The sequence below is a fragment of the Aptenodytes forsteri genome, unplaced genomic scaffold (assembly GCF_000699145.1).
Source record: "Aptenodytes forsteri isolate BGI_AS27 unplaced genomic scaffold, ASM69914v1 Scaffold201, whole genome shotgun sequence".
Classification (NCBI taxonomy): domain Eukaryota; kingdom Metazoa; phylum Chordata; class Aves; order Sphenisciformes; family Spheniscidae; genus Aptenodytes; species Aptenodytes forsteri.
In genome coordinates this window covers 1479546-1501782 of record NW_008796209.1, presented here as the reverse complement: position 1 = coordinate 1501782, position 22237 = coordinate 1479546, and the positions used below count along the sequence as shown (strand labels likewise).

General features: G+C 43.5%; 1 protein-coding gene across 1 annotated transcript in view; it reads left to right on the top strand.

Annotated features, from left to right (window-relative positions):
- Positions 1–78: 78 nt before the first annotated feature.
- DNAI1 (dynein axonemal intermediate chain 1) overlaps positions 79–22237 on the top strand; it is a 157841-nt gene continuing 135682 nt past the window's right edge. Inside the window, exons 1-7 of the mRNA XM_009288258.1 lie at positions 79–228; positions 12693–12758; positions 16325–16423; positions 17364–17444; positions 19011–19137; positions 20533–20612; positions 21463–21621. Of these exons, the coding sequence (XP_009286533.1) occupies positions 79–228; positions 12693–12758; positions 16325–16423; positions 17364–17444; positions 19011–19137; positions 20533–20612; positions 21463–21621 (762 nt within the window). The remainder of the gene's footprint in view (positions 229–12692; positions 12759–16324; positions 16424–17363; positions 17445–19010; positions 19138–20532; positions 20613–21462; positions 21622–22237) is intronic.

Here is a 22237-nt window from a genome sequence, read left to right as displayed (position 1 = left end):
GGGGGGGGGGGGCGGAATAGCCAGGGCCGACGGCGTTCTGCGGCCGGATTGGCCGCGCGCCGCTTGTTGCCAGTTGCCATGGTTGCCGCTATCAACTTCCTGCCGCCGGTTGACCGGGAGTGCTGGCGTGAGGAGCGGCCGGTGGCGGAGAGCCGCTGCGGCCGCCGCCATGCCAGCCAAGGCGGGCGACAGGCACCGACAGGTAAGGGCCTGTCCCGGGCGGACATCGTAGCGGGGCGGCGCAGCTCTCCCGTGTGACAGCGCCGTGGTGACGTCACCAATGGTGGCGTGACGCCAGCCCCCCCGAATGGCGTCACTGCAGTGTCTCGTGCAGTGGGAGATAGCGGTTCACACGAGGGAACGTTGCTCTGCAGCCCTGCTCTGGCTTTGCCTCCCTCAGCTCCTGCTCTGAGTGGGTGCCACAGTGTCACTGATGCAACACCAGGCCTGTGATGACATCACCATTCCCAGAGCCACCACACGTTACATCACCATGCGTAGCCCAGCTCGTTTCCCTCTAGGGTGCCCTGCAGAGCTGTAACCCTGCAGGGTGGGGTGAGACACCGAAGCCCCTCCTGGCACTGCTTGCTGAGTGGTTACAGCATACTGCATCACTCTGTCCCTGCACTGAGGTGTGTCGTCACCCTGCCAAGTGACACCCTGCATGTTCTGTGGCATTTCTGCGCACCCTATTCAGGCAAACTAGCATATCCCAGAGCCGCAGCACCCCACACTGTGTCACTTTGCTGTTGCAACCCTGTGAGACTATGAAGTCCTCAGACATCATTGTCAGGCCATTTCATCACTGTTACAGCATGTGACACTTCCCTTCCAGGGCAGGTTTTAATGCACTTGAGGTGTCCCCAGCCTGCCAGAGAAACTTTCAGAGACACTGAGCAGACAGGTTGAAAACCCTATTTTTAAAAAGCTTTAAAAAATTCTTTCAATTATACCTCGCTGTAACTTTTATCACTTTCCTTCTGTTTCGCTATTTGGTCTTCTCTCAGTTCAGACAATGAAGTGAGGTCATCTGCTAACCTTCGCAGCCCTAACCCTACTCTGGGAGCAGTGGTGTGCGTGGATGTGTCTGTGAATCCTCACTGCCTGCCTTCGGGCTCTGTGTGGTGCATGTCTGCGTGCATCCCCGCACAAGATGAAGGGCTCAGACAGATTAATTCCTGGTTCTTGTCCACTGCGGGACTATCAAAGTGTTTGATTTAAAAGGAGCTCTTTCAACAAGGGAACAGCAACCCTTGCTGATCATCTGATCCCCATCTAGGTACCCAAGGGTGTTTCATCTCATCTGTGGTTTATCCACACCACAGCTGTATAGACTCTGTACAGACCTATGCAACTTCGGAAGCCTGAGCTAATAAACCCCACTAAGTGTGAGCTGATTTTGCAGAGCCCGATCACATCTCCCTGCTCCTGCAACCAAGGGTTGGAGCCTGAAATCCAGAATCATAGAATCATAGAATCATTTAGGTTGGAAAAGACCTTTAAGGTCATCAAGTCCAACCGTTAACCTAGCACTGCCAAGACCACCACTAAACCATGTCCCTAAGCACCACATCTACATGTCTTTTAAATACCTCCAGGGATGGTGACTCCACCACTGCCCTGGGCAGCCTGTTCCAATGCTTGACAACCCCTTCGGTGAAGAAATTTTTCCTCATGTCCAATCTAAACCTCCCCTGGTGCAACGTGAGGCCATTTCCTCTTGTCCTATCACTTGTTACTTGGGAGAAGTACTGAAATGGTTCCTCATAGCCCCTGAAGTCTCTGGGAACCATCTGGGTGTTTCTGCACATGCGGTAGGAGGGCTTGTGGGCTTTAGAGTAGGCAAGAGTAAGAGAGAGGATCACCGTGACAATCCTAATTTTCTAAGAATTACTAGTAATTATCAAGTTACAAAGGGCTTTATAAAGTTTGCAAAGGGCACAAATTTAGAACCAAAACCCACATCCAGTCCTAGATAATGAAGATGTTTATGCTAAAATTGTAAAACCCATTAATAATAATAATGATACCAACTAAACCTGGGATGAAATGCTTGCTCTGAATTTCCATTTCTTTTATTTTTAGAATTTCCACATAAATATTTTCAATCATTTTCAGTAGCCATTATCTCAAATATTCTGAAACAGAGAGGCTCTGATTCACGTTATTTGAAAAAATTAACTTAATTAATGTGCTGTAAAGACGTTCATTTCATTTTAAAGCCCTTGAAACATCATAAACTGTTTGAACTCTTGGGATTTTTGGCTTTTCATATAACTTTCATTACAATAACTTAAAAGACAATAATTTTAACTTGTCCTGTATTGCCTTTCCTATATTTGCCTTCAGCTTGTTAAATTTGATTGCTGTTTCATGTCTCTTTATCTACGAGAATATTCTAGTGGAAGAATTGTGTGGCTCTGGAGTCTGGAGGCTTTTGCCTCATTTTCCCTGACTCAAAATATAGCTCATATCTCAGTGGCTTTGGGAGTCCGAGGAGTGGGTGGCTGTGCCTCTGCACTACTTACTGCCCAATCAGGGCCTGATGATTGGTATTTACTGAGTCCTGATGGCCGCTATAAAATAGATTGGTGAGTCAAGGTCTAGATCCCAGTTCTTGACAAGAAAATCAACTTTGAAAATAAGTGAGTAAGCTCATGCAATTCTCGCTCACACACATTCCTCCTCTGCCAGTGTTTGTAGTGAGGCAGGAAACAAGTCTGCTACTTGCTGGTGAGGCTGTTTTTTCTGCTGAGCATCGTTTCTGTAGGCTTTCCGTCCTTGTCCCTTTCATTGCTAATTCTCCTCTAGCACTATGCTCTTTTCACCTGTCCCTGTGCTTTTCATTCCTCTATTTCCTATATATTGCTTTGTTCTGCTCTGCCTCCTAGGTTTTTCATTGCTGACTGCTTTTCCTTTGAAAATTTTCTTCCTGAGATTGTTCTCAAAGTTGAGATAGTTACCTGAACACTATCTGGTCCTTCCCTTTTACTGCGTGTCACTTCCAGCCCCTCCTCTGCTTTTATGGCTGTGTGTTCTTCAAGTGCTTTGTGACCAATTCTTCTTTTTTTTCTTCTTTTCCCTTACAGGTGGTGGTTGCCTGCCCTTCTTCTGTGCCTGTCTTGTATCTGCCTTCTCCTCTGACTTAAGTTTCTTGCTTTATGTTGTGGTTTAACCTCAGCCGGTGACTAAGCACCACCCAGCCGCTCACTCACTCCCCCCCAGTGGGATGGGGGAGAGAATCGGAAGGGTAAAAGTGAGAAAACTCATGGGTTGAGATAAAGACAGTTTAATAGGTAAAGCAAAAGCCGCACACTCAAGCAAAGCAAAGCAAGGAATTCATTCACTCCTTCCCATGGGCAGGCAGGTGTTCAGCCATCTCCAGGAAAGCAGGGCTCCATCATGCGTAATGGTTACTTGGGAAGACAAGCGCCATCACTCCGAATGTGTCCCCCCCTTCCTTCTTCTTCCCCCAGCTTTATATGCTGAGCATGATGTCACATGGTATGGAATATCCCTTTGGCCAGTTTGGGTCAGCTGTCCCCCCCTGTGCCCCCTCCCAGCCTGCCCGTGCATCTGCAGCCCTCCCAGTCAGCAGAGCATGGGAAGCTGAAAAGTCCTTGACTAGTGTAAGCACGACTTAGCAACAACTAAAACATTGGTGTGTTATCAACATTGTTCTCATCCTAAATCCAAACCACAGCACTGTACCTGCTACTAGGAAGGAAATTAACTCTATCCCTGCTGAAACCAGGACACTTTATTTCACTCTTCTTTTTTTTACCCGGGTGACTTCAGCATCCACTTCAATCTCCAGCCTGATGTCTTTTTCCTTTTCTTTGAAAGAAATCTCCCACGTTCCTGGGTGAAAATATGTCAAAAGCTGGTTGGCCATCAGAGATAAAGGCTGTGGCTTTCCAGGTGAATAATTTGGCTTGGTCTGAGCCTTAATTAGAAGCATCTTTAGGTTCTTGTATATTTGTGTACATTAATAAGAAACGTGTTTCAGTGTTCAAAGTCTGATAAAATAATTGGGTGTGTCTGGGTCTTCGTGTTCCTGATGCAGCTTTGTAAATAATAAGACTTATGTATGCTCTGTACTTCAATAACATCCTTCCTTTTAGGTCTGAAATGTGTTACGCACAATTGAGCTTCACAGCATTTTGGGAAGATGTAGAATTATGGAAAGGCATAAGCCAATGTCCCTGCATCAGATTGAAAGGAATGGAAGAATTAGATTCTCAGCCCTCCTGAAATTGAGTATGACAAACAGGACACTCAGAAGTAGAGTATTCTTTAAAAACACTGACCTGTGTGGCATGTGCACAGACATGCAGAAAGTTGTTGATAGGACAGGGAACAGCAGCCTGTTAGCCTGGTGTCAGTCCCATGCATGGTCCTGGCTGGTGAGAGAAAGTGGCCAACAAGTTTGAGATTGTTATTTTAAATATGGTTATCAGGTATGCTGTTGATTTCCATGTCTTTGCTTTGTGGCTCAAGGAAAAGCCTTGTGTGAGCAGTGGAGAGCACCCTGTGCTGCTGTCATACCCCTGTGGCTGAACCCACCCCAAGGAGTAGCAAGAATTGGTTATGGTTTCTTAACTGACATTGCATACACTTCTTTGCATTTACAGTGTGCAAAAACAGACTGGCTGGTCTTATCAATTAGGGGCAACCCCACTGCCAGCAACAGGTCACTTACGCAGTGTTAAGAAAGCATCTGAATTTGGACAGTGAGGCATTTCTCATTACACTTGACTTCTGGTCTTGCACCCACTGACATGTAAGCAGCTTCTTTGCTGTTCAGCAAGTTGTCAAAGAGAAACAAAGAGACCCCCTCCCCAAACACAGTCAACAATCAGACACATTTTACTTTTTTTGCCAGCAAAGGTTTTTAAGGGGCTTACTGGCTCTTAAACATGCACTAAACCATCCATGGAATATAAAATAAACACTCAGTTTAGTGTTTCTCAGAAAACAGATTATAAAATGTATTGGCAAATAGCTCTTAAATTGTCATCCCCAGCGTGTGTAAATGGATGTCTGCTGCAGGGCAGGCTAGAAGTCACTGCTTCCTTTGGCTTTGTTTCCATTCTGTGCTTCTCTGCTCCTTGTGCCGAGCGGTGGTTTACTATGGAGATTGCTAATATTCAAAACAAAAATATAAAGCTAGCAGGAAATTATTAAATGGTTTTACAGAAATGCCAAGCTTAGGTCTTATAACTCTCCCTCTTCCCCTTAGAATCCTACAAGCAGCTGTGTTCTTCCCTTTTTTTCCGATTATGTGTTAACCACTGTGCTGTGCTCCAGAGGAAGTGGGAATGGTAATTTCTTTGCTCAGGAAGATGAAGTAAACTTAGCAGGAGCGTTCTGTGATTGCTCAACCGTGCAGCCTGATTGTCTTATGGTGACAGCTAGCATGGGGAGCAGAAAGGCTGTAGGAATGTCTCTTTAACGATCTGAAAAAAAATATAGTCTGGGCTTGTCATTGCCCTGATGAGTGTTTCATTAATACATAATCAATTTTCAGCCCTTGGAAAATTTGCTTAATATGAACTGACAGTTCAGCTTTGCAAACTAATCAACCTGCATCATCCCTGCCTCTGAGTTTTCTGGTATTTTAGGCTGGATCTGCAAATCCAGATCTGCTCAGCCCACCTTGTGCTTTAAGCATAGGGAGAAATTTCACATTACTCAAGGAGTTATTGTATAGTAGTGTGTCTGGCTCCTCACCTTGCAGTGACTAGTTGCAAGAGCTAGTTTAATCTGACAGTATAGGAGAAGGATGTACCACCCAGCAAAGGCTATGGTGAGAAACCTCATCCGGGATGACAGGACAGCACGCGTGGTAGCATCATTGCATCTCCTACTTGATTAGTCAGGGCAGGCCTTGGATCTGAACGTGAGGGATGGACACATTTTTTCCTGAAGGATTTCTGTGGTCACAAATTCAGGATTTAACCCAGTTCTTAAATGAACACTTGCTCTTGAGAGTACATCTCTGCTTCCTAGGACACCAAGATGATTTATTTACCATCAGCATTGCCACTGAAAAGTCAGAGGTTTTCTGCAGCAGGACGGAATAGTTGAAAAGTAGGGCCGTAGAAAATAGCTGTTAAAAAAGAACCAGACATGATTGTTCCAGGACTTTGAAAAAGCTTTAGAGCTTTTGCTATTCAGTCAAGAAGGCAGGTACTGATAGTCCTGTCTATTTTGTATAAATTCGGTTAATGAGTCTCAGATCAGCAATTAGTGGCTGTCACATTGCCAACAAAAAGAGAGAGTAATAAAGACTGTGGATAGAGTAAGCAAGAAAGACAAGACTTGAATGGATGGTTGAGTATGATTCTTTATTTTCCTCATTTCAGGCCACGCTGGAAGCACATTACTCAGGTGTTGAGGGCAAAACTTCCACCAGACATTGCATCTCTTTGATGCTTGCCCTCCCATTACATGTTTCTGGGATGCAGAAATAGGATAGCTCTTCCTAAATGCCAGCCTGGTAGTGCCTTTTTCATTTACAGCGATGTCCTTTGGAAAGTTGCCAGTAGCTTCTTCTTATTTTAATTTTCCTGTTTTATACCTAAAAAAAAAATGTTTAGAGGAATTTCATTTGGAGACAACCCAAACATCCTACCGAAAAATACAATTAGCAATGCTTGTTGGATAGGTCAGCAACAGGAAAACTTCCTGCGGAAGGACTTGATTTTGCAGCTCTTTGCATCTCCTGATGACTTGTCTGCATTAGAGGGAGCTGTGGCAAGGGAAAGGAGAATTAAATGTCATTTAAAGCATCACTTTTCAGCTGTTTCCTCTCTTCATCTGTATCATCCTGTTGGATTACTGTATCTTTGCAATAGTCAATAGCCAATTTGTCTTGTAGCATAGTCAATGTCTGGGCCAGGGAGGAATTTCTAGGTGCTGCTGTCATAAACACATCCTGGAAGAAAGGTCCAGAAGAGAACAGTCACTTGAGTTTTCTATATCCTTAATTTAAGTATTATGACTGTTACGGGCTTCTAATGTCTTTTCACTGTGGGGACTCCGATAATCTGTTCATTTATTCAATGTAAGACCGTCATCAGAGTAAAACATGTTTAGCATGCATAAATTCTCACTCTGGCATTTTTCGCTGTAGCAGTGGAGCACCTCCCAGGGTGGTCAGAGTTATGATGGTGACCTGGAGGTCAGAAACTCCTTAAAACTCTTTAATGCCTCCTACGCCTTCCTTAGTTCCCTAGCAACAATGTCTCTTTTTTCCTAATATAAATTCCTCATAATTATTCACACTCCTCTTCTTGTTAATTATTATTATTATTAAAGGCAGGGATAGTAGCACCATTTTTTAGGAAGATTTAGGAAAACTGTTGATTCTTTCTGTAGCAAGACCATCTTCAGTTTATATAGAATTCGCTAAAATGTGACTGACTGGATTGAAATGTTCTTTGCTGGGTGTCTGACTTAGGCTATGCATTGGAAAAAAAAAAAGACTCTAGATGCTGAACAACATAAACCAAAATACTAGTAGCAACTTATTGTCTGAACTCCGTCCATGCTTGTAAGCCTGGGAGAGCTTAAAGTGAGGCAGGGAACCTACAAAAAACAAAGTGTGTCATTATAGAACTAAGCTGTGTATCATAATGCCTGTGTCTAATGGGATGAATTGAAGGTTGCCCCAGCAACCTTAATTCTCGCATTTTCTAACTTCTGAATGCTTCTGTTTGAGATGCTAATAATAGTCCGTTAACTTGTAATTTTTTTTGCTGTAGCTAAGTATGTAACAGCAAAATTGTGCTTGAATTTTAGAGACGCGTATGAGGGCCGGTTTTGTCATGAGCATCTTGCTAGTGAATGTACAATCATTAAGCTGATTCGCAGTTATAGTTTTTTATTTGTACTGCGGATGCATTTGTGACCTCTTCCCTGTTGTACAAACACTGTGTGATGTGGAACAAGGAAATAGCTGTCAGAGCAAAAAGATTACATCTTAAATAATAGTTTATAGATAACACATTGATACAGTAAAAAGAAGAATGAGGAAGCAATGGCCATCATTCTGAGCCATGGCGGCAGGACACCCAACTACCTGGGTGCTACTGAGGACTCTTTACAGCTAATGTGGCAGAGAGGAGTTTTAAGGAAAGGTATGAGTAAGGACAGTGTGCTGGCTTCGGAAAGATTTACAGGGAGCAGGAGCTTGCAAAAGAAATAGCAAAAGGACAAATCACAGATACACCAATAATAACGAATGTCAGGACTGCCTTTTTCAGCAAGTGGTGCAGCAGTAGACTTTGTGCTATTATGTGAATTAGGAGGCAATGTAAAAGGTTGTGTATTCTTGACTGACCCATGTTTGCTCCCCACCTTGCTTCTTGTAATAGTTTTAAACAGATCTACTAGTTTTGATGAGTGTTGCCTAGTGCTAATGTTACCAAAATATCTCATCTCATCTCGTCTCGTCTCGTCCCGTCTCATCATCTCGTCTCTTCCTGTTTGTGTCACCTTCCAACTGGATTCCAACAGTTTTAGGTACTTTGGGATGAATCTTCTGTCACCTCAGGCACTTTGCTAGCATAGGCTGCTATAGCACATCCCCACAGGAATGACACTTGCATCCCGAAGGCTGCTGTCTGCTTTTTAGACTGACTTCTGTAGAGTATCGGGTCAAGTAGAGTTGCAGTCTTTACCTTCACTGGCCAGAGTCCAGGATATCGAACAAATAAGATATTCAACCTTTGTTGTTCTTGAAGTAGGTCTCTGTGCTGTGAGGGATGGTTTGTCTAGGCAGGAGATGAGAGTTTTGCTGAAGGACCCTGGAAAGAGCTAAGGACCAACACCTTCCTAGTCCCTACTACCACCTGCCAGACAAACCTGCGCTCATCTGCTCCAGGTATGGCTGTCCTGTCTTTGCGGAGCACATATGGACAAAAGCCCAGGGCCTACACCAGTCAGTGTGTGCTGGCTCCCATCTTCCCTTTTCAGGTTTTAGCACACTTTTGGAGTGGGTTAACTGTGTCCATACTATGCAGCACTTGACCAAGGATCTGTGTGATAGCCAAATAGCCCTAAGGCATAATTGTTTGGGTTGGAGGGGGCAGTTGGAGTTTTTTTAGTTCAAAATACCAGAGATAATAACTACAATTTTATAACTGTCCTGCCAGTCATGTTCTTGCTCCCTGCTGTGGGGAACTACTTCACTTAGTGCCCGGGGAGCCCCGAAGCAAGCTGCCACAGTCAGGGAGCGGGGTCTGGCAGTAAAGTAGGAATGAGTCAAAGGAGAAGGGTGGTAAATCCCACCAACTGATGCAATGAGACCCCTCCCTTGAACACCCTCTCCTAGTTGTACACAACTGGATGTGGCTACCCTTTGATAAAGGGTAAAAACATGCATGGGATCAAAGTTAGGAGTTTCAGAGCGTGGTTCTTTTTTTAAATAGTCTGTAAACTTTGTTACACTCAAAATCTCGTTTACAGGCAAAAAGAAGGCACATCTTATATATATAAAACTAAGAATTTAATGTTAGTGTGACTGAAATCTTAGTCTAAACTTTATCATCAGTCCAGATGTAATTACTACAGAAAATAAGAAGTACTTCTGTGAAAAAAAAATCAATAATAATAATAATAATAATAATAATAATAATGATGCAGTTAAAATTGTTGCATACAAGCTTCTTAGTTCCTATCCCTTTTCTGGTATTGTTCTCACCCTTCTTCTGGTCCTCTGGTTCCCAAGGTTGATGGTTTCATTTTGCTGTCATTGGTGGTGTTGGTGGGGATGTTATGGCAAGTTGTCAGCATCTGAGGTCCTTCACTGGTAAGGATAAGATGTCTATGTTGATGGTTTGTTCTTCACTCTAGGACCCACTTGGAGTTTCTTTTATATGTTAGCTAACACACTTTCACACCTTTCTCTTTCTTCCTTGGTCTGGTGTTCCACATTACACCTGATGTTACTGTATATGATGCTTTTTAAGTGTGCTAGGTACTATTATTTTGTTTTCTTTGTTACCCCTAAACCCAGCTTTGTCCAGTTCCCCTGCCTGCAGGTCTGCATTTCTCTAACTGGCCAGTGGTGAGATGCTTACAGCTGTGGGTTCTCTGATGTCAAGCCTGTGCCCCATCTCTCATCATCCCCTGCCTGTACTCCTCTATGCCACATCCCAGGTTTCCTCAGGGTCTCTGTATCATATCAGGCCTGTACTATATCATTAAGTTACAGTCGTAAAACCATGATGGTACAGTACAAAGACAAAAGAAATAAAGCAAATTAGCCAAAGGCCCCTGGTTGATTAGCAAAATTGCTCACTCTCTACCCTACAAACCCTTTATGGTGTAGGGAGCAGGGCAGGGTTTGTGCTGCTTCCTTCCAGTGCACTCCAACTCTAGCTTTTTCTTCAGTGTCACTTTTGGATTTTAATACAGTTGCAGATATTTATTCACAGGTGGCTCTTTCGGATTATGTTAATTGATATGCGTGCAACTGCCAAAACCAATTACCCTTAGATTGCCTTGTCAATGCCTTTGCTGCTGGATAAATGCTTTTATAGACTCATTTACAAAGGGTAATAGTGAGTAGGCTTTGTTTCATGTTTAAAATTAAGAGTTTGATTTTGATTTGGATCTGAATATAATTCTGCTCTGAAAATCTGTTTTAAATTTTGTTGCATAAATCACATCTAATTCACATGTAGCATGGTCCTTGTAGAATAGGGTGCTCTGTTGCCCATTGCCAAGCAGTCGAAGTGGGGAGACAGGCCAGCTGTGTAATCCACTGGTCTCAGTAGTGGTTGTGATGCTGGGGTTCCTAAGCTCTCTGCTCTGCTCTGCTACCAGCCCACTGTGGGATTATAAAGGAAATGTCATAACTCTGTATTATCTCCACTTGAGTCATAACAATTTGTATTTCAAAGTGAGGCACATTTTCTAAGCATAGAAATGTATCAGTCTGCTCAGTTTTCATCACTTTTAATATGTATCTTCTGGAATGAAAATAATCCCTGAAACCTTGTTAGTAACAGCAGTTTTATGTGGCTTAGCTTGTACAAAGGGAAACAACACTGAAAGTTGCAGCCTCACATGTCTGCTACAGTTTGTTCTCCTCCAGAAATATTTCTTTTCTGAATTCTTATTGTCACATCTTAACAAGTAATGGGGCTTTAGAAACAAAAACTGGGGATACTGGGTCAAAATTTATTGCTGCTTAATTTTTTAAGACATAGGAAGCAGATGGTAGAAGTGAATATTTAATTTTTGTAAGGAAGGGGAATCATGAGAGGAGTCTAGGAATCTCTGTAGAGACTCGTGCTCCTTAAGGTGTTCATAAGAGATATGGAAAAGGGGATGAACAACAGATAGTGTGATAAAGCTGGGCTTTGCAGTTGAAGAACTAGGAAAACCAGATGAAAACAGCAAGTGGCAAACTTAAAAAGCAAGCAGCAGTTCTTTGCATTAGCATATAGTTGTACCATGGGAGTCCTTGCTGTGGAAGTTGTGCATGCTAAAAATGCGTATGGATTCCAAAATGACTGAATAAATTTGTGGAGAGAAAGATTCACTGATATGAGATAAAAAGGACAACATTTCTGGTTCAAGTTCCTGTGGGAAGCTGAGAGGGCATCCTGGAGAAAGCTCCATAGATACCTGCTTTTGAATACTGTTGGAGAGAGATATTTAGCTAGGTAGACCTTTGATCTGAGCTGAAAGGCGCACTCTAATGTTCTTCTAAAGAAAGTCAATAAACCCATGGGAGCTTTCTTCTCCACCCTTTTGTTTTCCTTCCCTCTTCTCCTTTAGTATCCCCTTCTTTCCTGTCACAAAGTCAAACACTTTTTCCAAGTAACTCCTCTGCTTTTTCCCATCCATCCCATCCAATGTTATCTGGGATCCATCCTAAAACTGTTCTTGCCAAGGTTTCTAATGTTGTCTCCTTTGTTTGATTTATCAGCTCTCTCTACCTCTGCGTTCTGGGTTCTTGGTCCTGTCTGGCCCTCAGCATCTTCTCAAAAGGATCCTCTTCATTTCCTCTCCCACTTTCTGTAAATTTTTCAGAAAGCTTTGTCACTGGTGCCCTTCTGTTATTCCTTAACCTCTGGGTAATATCCCTTAGAAATACTCTATAAGGCTCCCTGTAAACAACTGATTAGTGTTTTTCAGCACTCGTGGCTTTGTAGGTGTGGATCTGCTGTCTCCGGGCTCACTGTGACATGCAAGCATTTGAGGCAAGAGCAGCCTTTCTGTGTGTTTGATTAAGGCACTAGAACCCTGTGTGTGTGACATTTAGGTGTATCACAGATAGGCAGTAACAAGGATAGAGCCTAGCATTTCTTCATGCTGATAAACTGCTGTCTTGTATTAGAATCATAGAATCATAGAATCATTTATGCTGGAAAAGACCCTTAAGATCATTGAGTCCAACTGTTAACCTAGCACTGACAAGTCCACCACTAAACCATGTCCCTAAGCACCACATCTACACGTCTTAAATACCTCCAGGGATGGTGACTCAACCACCATTATGAAAGTGACTGCCTTACATTGAAGTGATTTATAGACAAAATACTGGTATACTTGGCTTTTGAAACATACCATTGCAGCAAACATTAGTAAGCACATTAAACTTTTATTCTGCTTTGGTTAAATTAGGAAACAAGGTGCTTTGAAGGTTTACATTGGGTATGTTCTCGTTTCAGGGCCAAAGTGGACCTTCAGGAGGAAAGGCAGTACCAAGGGCTGCTAAAGCTGTATCTAAAAAACGGGTAAGATCCAGAAATCCACGAATCTTAAAAAATGTTTTTCCCTTCTTTATCTACGATATGCAAACTAGATTCAGTCTGAATGTTCAGTTGGAATTGGTAACATTCCAATTGATTTAGCAGTAAGGAGTTGCTCTAGATTTCCACTGAGAAGGGAATTACACTACCAAGTTAGAATAAAAACGGCAGCTAAAACAAAGGCACAATTTAAGTAAACTGCAAGATGAAAAGATTAAAATAAAACATTTGGGATGTAAATTCCAAAATATAGGCTGACATAGACTGTGAGAAAACTGCCTGCTTGCTTTAGAATCTAAATACAAAAGATAGCCCGTATTCACTTAATTAACATAGAAATACAAGCATTAGAGAAAATAGTGTTAACTTTTTGACTGTTAGCCTCATGGTAATATTTTTACTGTTGGGCAAAAAAATGCTTACAACATCCCTATTTAATCTACCTTCCTCTTATTTAGCCCCATTGGCATGGATGGAAGAAGGACAGTTTACATGCCTTTAAACAGGCATGGTGATAAACAGCTTTTCACTTTCCTAGGACAAATCACAGCCTTGTTAAATGTTCCTCTTTTGACCCTTTAAAAATGGAAAGTTCATAGAATCATAGAATCATTAAGGTTGGAAAAGACCTCTAAGGTCATCGAGTCCAACCATCAACCCAACACCACCATGCCCACTAAACCATGTCCCTAAGCACTGCATCTACACGTCTTTTAAATACCTCCAGGGATGGTGACTTCACCACTTCCCTGGGCAGCCTGTTCCAATGTTTCACCACTCTTTCAGTAAAGAAATTTTTCCTCACGTCCAATCTAAACCTCCCCTGCCGCAACTTGAGGCCATTTCCTCTCGTCCTATCACTAGTTACTTGGGAAAAGAGACCGACACCCCCCTCGCTACAACCTCCTTTCAGGTAGTTGTAGAGAGTGATGAGGTCTCCCCTCAGCCTCCTTTTCTGCAGGCTAAACAACCCCAGTTCCCTCAGCCGCTCCTCATAAGACTTGTTCTCCAGACCCCTCACCAGCCTCGTCGCCCTTCTCTGGACACGCTCCAGCACCTCGATGTCCTTCTTGTAGTGACGGGCCCAAAACTGAACACAGAATTCGAGGTGCGGCCTCACCAGGGCCGAGTACAGGGCACTGTACTTCAGTACAATTCACTTCCCTACTCCTGCTGGCCACACTATTTCTGATACAGGCCAGGATGCCATTGGCCTTCTTGGCCACCTGGGCACACTGCCGGCTCATGTTCAGCCGGCTGTCGACCAACACCCCACGTCCTTTTTCCGCTGTGCAGCTTTCCAGCTTCTGATACAGGCCGGGATGCCATTGGCCTTCTTGGCCGCCTGGGCACACTGCCGGCTCATGTTCAGCTGGCTGTCGACCAACACCCCCAGGTCCTTTTCTGACAGGCAGCTTTCCAGCCACTCTTCCCCAAGTGGGAACAACCCACAACTTGGGTTGTTGTGACCCAAGTGCAGGACCCGGCATTTGGCCTTGTTGAATCTCATACAGTTGGCCTCGGCCCATCAATCCAGCCTGTCCAGGTCCCTCTGCAGAGCCTTCCTACCCTCAAGCAGATCAACACTCCCACCCAACTTGGTGTCGTCTGCAAGCTTACTGAGGGTGCACTCGATCCTCTCATCCAGATCATTGATAAAGATATTGAACAAGACCGGCCCCAGTACTGAGCCCTGGGGAACACCACTCGTGACCGGCCGCCAACTGGATGTAACTCCATTCACCACAACTCTCTGGGCCCGGCCGTCCAGCCAGTTTTCTACCCAGCACAAAGTCCACCTGTCTAAGCCGTGAGCCGCCAGCTTCTCCAGGAGAATGCTGTGGGAGACGGGGTCAAAGGCCTTACTGAAGTCCAGGTAGCCCACATCCACAGCCTTTCCCTCATCCACCAGGCGGGTCACCTGGTCATAGAAGGAGATCAGGTTGGTCAAGCAGGACCTGCCTCTCATGAATCTGTGCTGGCTGGGCCTGATCCCCTGGTTGTCTCGCACATGCCTTGTGAGCGCCCTCAAGATGAACCACTCCATAATCTTCCCCGGCACCGAGGTCAGGCTGACAGGCCTGTAGTTCTCCGGATCCTCCTTCTGGCCCTTCTTGTGGATGGGCGTCACATTGGCAAGCCTCCAGTCGTCCGGGACCTCCCCCGTTAACCAGGACTGCTGATAGATGATGGAGAGCGCCTTGGTGAGCTCCTCCGCCAGCTCCCTCAGCACCCTCGGGTGGATCCCACCCGGCCCCATAGACTTGTGAGCGTCCAGGTGGCATAGCAGGTCGTTATGTTTATTTATAAATAATTTAAAAGTTATTTACTTTTAAATGAAAAACATAAATAAAAATGTTAAACCCACAACACTTTTTAAGTTTCACTAGGGAAAACAGCACTGAAATAACTGGCATCGAATTGTGTATGATAAATGTCCTACAAGCAGTTGTTCATGTGGGGAGCGTTAAATCATAAACAACTGTTCTGCCGTCATTGTCTCTTGTGTATCAGAGCGCCTGACCTTCCTTACAGCTTGCCTCATTTTAGCTCCCTTGGGGAAAAAAAGACTGCAGCCTGTGAGTTTCCCTGGGTGCCTGGCATATGCAGAATTCTCTGTTACTTTCAGCTGCTGCACGTTTTTACACAGCATTGTGCTTTTTACCTTTGTGGCACTCTGCAGATAGCAAAGCTTTGCTGGGTCCAGTCTCTGTACCTGCAAACAGCCTTCATTTATACCCTGGATTCATCGGCAGCTCTGTATGGCTATAAAGTCTAGCAGACCTGAGAGAACTGTAATTAAAAGAATGATTGATTTATTTTAAATCAACCCATTACATATTTCAAACTGAGGGAGAAATTTTGCCTGGAGCAGTTAAACGCTTCAATCAGCAACTTTGCGTTCTGGCAGTTTATCTGTAATGACAATTAATTGAAATTCATCCCTGCAGTGATTCCTTTCCCATTAATGATATCATATCATGACATCAACCCAAGCCCAGCCCAAGGAGGGCAGCTCTCTGTGTTGGGAGAATGCAGATCCACTGGCCTTTGCAAGAAAATGGTTAACATTCCTTCAGGAGCCACATCCCTGCAGCTTTGTATCTTGAACTAATTTCTAAGTGTAGCTTACAGAATAGCACTTCAGAAGTAATTTCAGGTCCTTGACTTGTGCCCTTGAGTAGCCCTAAAGTATGGCTCATTTGGTTATTATATGGTCAAAAGAAGCAGAACTGCCAACTTTTGAACTGAAATTGAAGTGGAGTTACTTGAGTTTTGTTGTTGGAGTTACTTCAGTTTTGTTAAAGGCCAGGAGTTTTCTTCAAACAGCAGCTCCTCCAACCCACTGAACTCTTGCTAGCCAGTGTAGCACTTCAACAATCTTCGGATTGGGGCTTGCCATTTGGGGTTATCTGCTCTGCTCAAAGCACAGATGGATGGGGAAATGCTGTTTTGTCCTCCGTGCTCCATGCCTGGAGAATTGCTGCTTTGGGAGGGAGCAAAACAATCACAGTCTTGGTGCACTAATGGGCTTGTTTTTCCTGTGCTAGGATGAAGATGCCTCCACTGAAGCAGGAGAGGGAGTAGATGAATGGGCGGCAGCAAAGACTCTAGTCAAACCCCCAGATCAACTGGAGCTGACTGAAGCTGTGAGTACAACAGTGCCTGTAGTTGTCATGAGATGTGTACAAAACTCCATAAGCTGAAGCCTACCTCTTACCCATTTGTTTTGGAGGAAATTCTGTGAGAGGAAAACTCCAGTACTTGCTAAAGTACGGTATCTGCAGCATAAACTGAAATAGCTTTCGGCAGGAAAACAGGGAGAACATGCTTTGAAACACAGTTCTGGCCTTAAGACAATGTATCTGCATGCAGTTGATCTAAGAGGGGAATGTGGCCAGGGCTTCTCTCAGATAAAGAGGACCCCAGAGCCAACCCTGAGCTTTTCAGGTGCCTGTGTGTGATACACAGGACAGGGAGGCATCCTACAGTTTTATGGCCATTTCTTCTCAGCTTGGTTCAGTAGGATTGCAGTCAGTCACCCTTCCAACTGCAGTTGTCTCTCTCTTCTCACTGCTGTGTAAAACTCTAGCATTGCTCCCTGTCCTCCAAGTAGCTCTCAAAGGAAAGCTACACGTACTTCCCCCGACTCAGGTAGCGAAAACAGTTAACACCAGCACTTTTTTTTGTTTGTGGTGGTCGATCCTGCAAGCACTGCTACTAAGCTTATTGTTTACTCTATTTTTGGACAGTGTACACTTCAAGACACAGGTTGTCTTTCTTGCCCTATAGCATGCAGCTAGCATTTTTCAAGTGCTGCCATAGCTTAGATAAGAATTAACATGACAGCTAAAGAATTCAAGAAAGCCCACTGAAATACTATGGTAGGAAGTGAGATGACTGTTCTGGATCCACTCTGAGCCAGCTTGGCTCCAGGCATTGTTCTTGTGGAGGCATTAGCTGCATGTGAGGTATCTGCAGCAAACTGAACATCATAGAACTGAGCATAAACCTGGTGATTTTTGTATGCTGTGCATTGTATTAACAGTGGAGTTGTATTTATGATACTATTTTGTTTCCATTCCAAAGGAATTAAAAGAGGAATTTACACGCATCCTGACAGCTAATAATCCCCATGCTCCCCAGAATATCATCAGATACAGCTTTAAAGTAAGTGTGGCATGACCTGTAAAACCAGGATGAGATTTTTTGCAATTAACTGGTTTTGTGTTCCCCTTTGATTTATAACCAGGTAAATTTCCTTTTAATGTGACTTCATCTTGTTACATATTTACTGCGAATGGTTCCTAAAGGGTCTTTGCAGAGGGTAAAAGTCTAAAAGCATTGACGTATTTATTCAGAAGTAGGATATAACAATCACCTAACAAGATCTGGCAGCGAACTTAATTAGTGCAGCTAGTGTCAGGCGGTAACTTTTTCCATTCTGTGGTAGTTAGAGGACAAAAGGCAATGCTTTACTCAGTCTGTAAGACAGTTATGCCTCAGTATCCTCACATCAAGATTCAGTTGTTTGAATTGTAGCAGAGCTCAGAATGTGCTCTGTGAAATCACTGGCAAGAGCTCTATCATTATGAGTAGGAGTGAGCAGGGGAGGGTGCATCAAATATTGCCAGGAAACATCCAAGAGTTGCACCTTCACATTTGTGTGTGCAGAGCATATGCTGTATTACCCTGGCGCAGCCTCCTCCTGCTAGCATGTACAGCTAGCAACACAGGCTGCTGCAGGGGGAGAGTGGAATGATGGCTTTGCCTCCCACTCCTCCCTTGGAAGGGTTACACCCCCTGAAAGAAAGGACACAGGGACAGCTCCTCCAGCTCTGGCATTGGATTATCCCCAGCCTTAGGCAGGGAACAGACAACCAGGTGAAATATTCCCGAGCCTGTCTCATCTCTGTGCTACTCTAAGTAGTTTGACCAACCATTACATGAGATCACCAGAGAAAGGAAATCAGTCTTGTAGAAGCAAATAAGGTCACTTTCTCTTCTATTTGGAGTAGATGTTTTCCATATTTATGGGATAGAAACAGGTGATGAATGATCCATATCTTCAAATCCTCCACAGTGACTGAAGTGGGCTCGATGCTATGCTGATTGGTACAGAAAGCAGTCATATTTTTAAGAAGAAACTGTTGAAGCATCTGTGGTCTGCAGTGGCTTCTGATTGCTTTTAGGTGCAGCTCAAAATCTTAATACACAGTTTGAGCCTAGGTGTGTGCCTGCACTGTACAGTGGTCCACAAGCAAGTGCCAATCACGCTAGCTTCAAACAGCTGAATTAGTACAGTGCTTGTAACCTGGGCGTGGTGCTAAGAGCCTGTACTGTCTCCAGATCAGAGCTGCTCTCTTACATAAGGTGCTGTTCTTGTGTAGGTACAACAGCTCATTCAGAGATCTCAGCACAACAGGACATGAGAGTCTCTTAGGGAGAGCTGTGTAGTAGAGGTCCACTAGAACTATATTTAAACTCACTTGCTGTGGTCGTGGTGGAGAACTAGAGGTTTCATGTTCTTGCTTCTTTTTGTTGTATTTTTAGTTTATGGCTCTCAGTGTCCTGAGATACAAATACCTGTTGGAAGAAATTCAGTGTAAATATGCCAGCAACAAACATATTTATCAGTATGGATCTTCTTAGCTTTAGCAGTTTAGGCTACACAGTATTTCTGGTTTAAAATACATTTTTTCCATGCTGATTTTATTGTTTTTTTCCTCTTTGTAGGAACGAGCATACAAGCCGATAAGCTATGTGGATCAAATGGCCATTCACTTCTCTTTGAATGGAAACATGATACTCAAAGATTCAGATGAAGGCAGACGGCAGAGTATCAGATTAAGCACTGCAGCAGGTAGGTTTATTATCTGAAACCACAATCATTTTCAGCTAGGCACTGGTGCCACTTATTCAACATGAGAGAATGATCATGCTTCATCACCACAGAATTGAACAGCTCCTATTTTGGCTTGCATCCTTCTCGGGAAACAAAAACAGAAAAAACAATCAGCCAGATGTTTGCCACAGCGTAGAAAACAGTACAGGTTTTTTGAGCCATGTGAACACTAACACTGAAATTTTCAGAGCTATTTAGTGTCTTTTAAACATCTTCCACTACCATTAGTTGGACATACATATCTAAACTCCTTAGCATGCTTTGAAAGTTTCAGCCATGATTTAAAGTATTGAAGCAGAAACGTTAGGAGGCTGGGTGAGCATTCAGGAAACTATCATATACTTGACCAAGTCTTACACTCTTACCAGGACACCTACTTCTGGACAATGTGAGATGCAAGATATTGAGCTAGTTCAACCTTTGATCTGAGCTGCTATCACCATTCTTACGTTTTCCGTCAAAAAGACACCTTAATCAGAGGCTGAAAAGCTCTGTTGTTAGTAAAGAGTTCTAGGTCTGAATTTTCAGCAGGGAAAGATGTACTGCCTAGTGATTTTCTCATATTTCTGCTGTTTGTGAAAGCAGAAGTTGTGTCACAAAGAGTGTTCTTTCAAGGTGGTAACTGTCAGGCACGATGATAACAGTGGATAAGCTCCTGAGAATAGTTGTTACTTGCAGCTTCTGAGGGTCAGTGCGTCTTTTATTTCACACTTAACAAAATGTGCATGATGATTTGAAGTAGGACAAAGTGCTGAATAGGTTCTTCAATGCCATGAAAGCATGGATTGTTGTTGTTGGCAGTGCTTTTTGTAGATTCCAAACCAGCTATTTTCAAGCAGCTTGATGCTAGCATGACTACACATTCAAGGCTGTGATTGGAATTTAGACATCCATCATTCTCTAACAAGACTAGTATATTCATTTTTGTCCATATAAACAAGAACAAACCATATTATAACTCCTATGTGCCTTGAAAGCATTCTTCATGGTTGTACACAATTGCAGCTATTTTTGGAGGGCAGAAAGGTCCAGAGCTGAAGGGATACCCAGAAACAAAGCTACTCAGATCAGAAGTGGATTTCAGAAGTTTGATTTGAGTCGAAATCAGATTTTTTTACTTCAGTCCAGCCAGAATTACTGCATTTTCATTCTAGTAATAACATTGTCTCCTTTTGTGGCTTTGAGCAAACAATCACCCTTCAAATGAGGATTGGTTACTGTACTGTCTAATGAGATAGCATTAGAAAATAATGCATTTGTATATTAATGCTTCAGAAGATAGAAGGATCTGCAGAATATGGGATAATATGTCCTATTATCCTGGGCTTATTCACTTATCCTTTCTATCATCAGAAAAGGCTCCTGTTGAAACTTCTGCAGTAACATCTGAAGAGACAGAGATTAAAGATGAAGAAAGCACAGGAGATACTCAGGTAATTCTCCATAGTCAGCTGAGAGCTGTCCATTTTATTTTTAATATGAGATTTGAAATTCCTTTGTTATAGAATGGGCTTGGTGAGAAGCTTCTGTGATTGATTCTTTTACGTCTGAGATGTCTCTGCTGTAGGTGAGATCCTGCAGATTCTACTGAACAGCTGGGGTCCTGCTGCCATTTTTTTGGTTTGGAGAAGCTGTGTAGGGGCATGATAGGTCCCTACACACCAGGTCTGTCTATATCCAGATATTATATCAAGATACAGTGAAATTTGCTGGGATCTGGAATCTTCCTGGACAGCATGTCCATTCCTGAAAGAAAAATTGGTGAAAAACAAAATGTGGAGGGGTGAAAGCAGCAGGCATAACCATGTGAAATAAGCAGTGGCCTGGTTGAAAGGCAGTTGGCTGATCAGGAAAGGAGTATGCTGGGAGAAGTTTGTTCTTATCCACACAGTGTCAGGCCCTGGAATCAAGTTCAGACTAGTGTCAGATAAAGCTCACTGTCTAGCAAGGAAATGAAAACACAGGGTAGTGGGACTCTAACACAGTCTTCTGGTCCCCAAGTCCATTTTATCAAAGGCAGTCATGGTGTATTGTCTCACTCATGTCAGGCTTTGTTTTAAAGTAACTTCAGTTCCTGGTTTTCCATATTCCCGTTTAGATACTGTTCAGAAACTCCTTGCTCTGATTGCTGGAATTCTCCTGATTTCCATCTTAAATATTAAATCTTCAATTACAGTCTCCTTCACTAGGCAGCAGAAATCCAGCAGTGTAAGAAGTGCTTCTGAAGAAGGAAAGAGATGTCTGGTACTTTCAGGGTGGAGTCACTGCTCTATTTTCTTGCAGGCTGCAGGAGATGAAGAGGCAGAGGGGTCAGGAACAGCAGAAGTAGCTGAGGCAGCAGAGGCAGAAGAGCCTCCTCGCCCAAGAGCGAAGGAGCAGAAGCTTGCAAACCAGTTCAACTTCATTGAGAGAGCTTCAAGGACACTCAACAACCCTATGCGGGTATGCTGCCATTTCCCTTCAGTGACTTGGAGGGTCTTTCCTTTGGGAGGGCATGTGCATCATCTGTGTTTGTGTCATATCCTGTGATCTCTGTAGATACTATTAGGAGAAAAAAAACAGTGTTTTACTATGGTAAAACATTTGGGGTGATGAAAATGGTGACAGAAAAATTCTTGCTTCATGGACTCTTGGACAGCCTACAAGAAGTTTTGGTGCTACTGTAAATCATTAAACCTCTACTTGGATATACCATTTTTCATGTCTACTTTCTCATCTGAAAGAGTGTAGAGCAATGGTTAGGGTAGTAGCTGAGGGCTTGGAATCCATGAATTCAATTTCCTTTTGCCACAGAGTCCCTTTATGGCCTTGTACTTCAATTCTTTCCCTTGGAGCAGAGCTATAAGTGCCCCTATGTTAAGAGGATAAAGGTGTTTACGCTTGTGTTAAGCACAGGTACTACAGTAACAGACCCATGTAAGTACTGCAAATCTTTACTGCTGCTACATCTCCCTCCCAGTCTGTGCATGCACTTTCCAATCAGTACAGACCAAGACCTTATGTTCCTTCCCTAAGCTTTTTGCTGAGCCTGCAGCCATTCCCAGTGAGTGTCTTCACA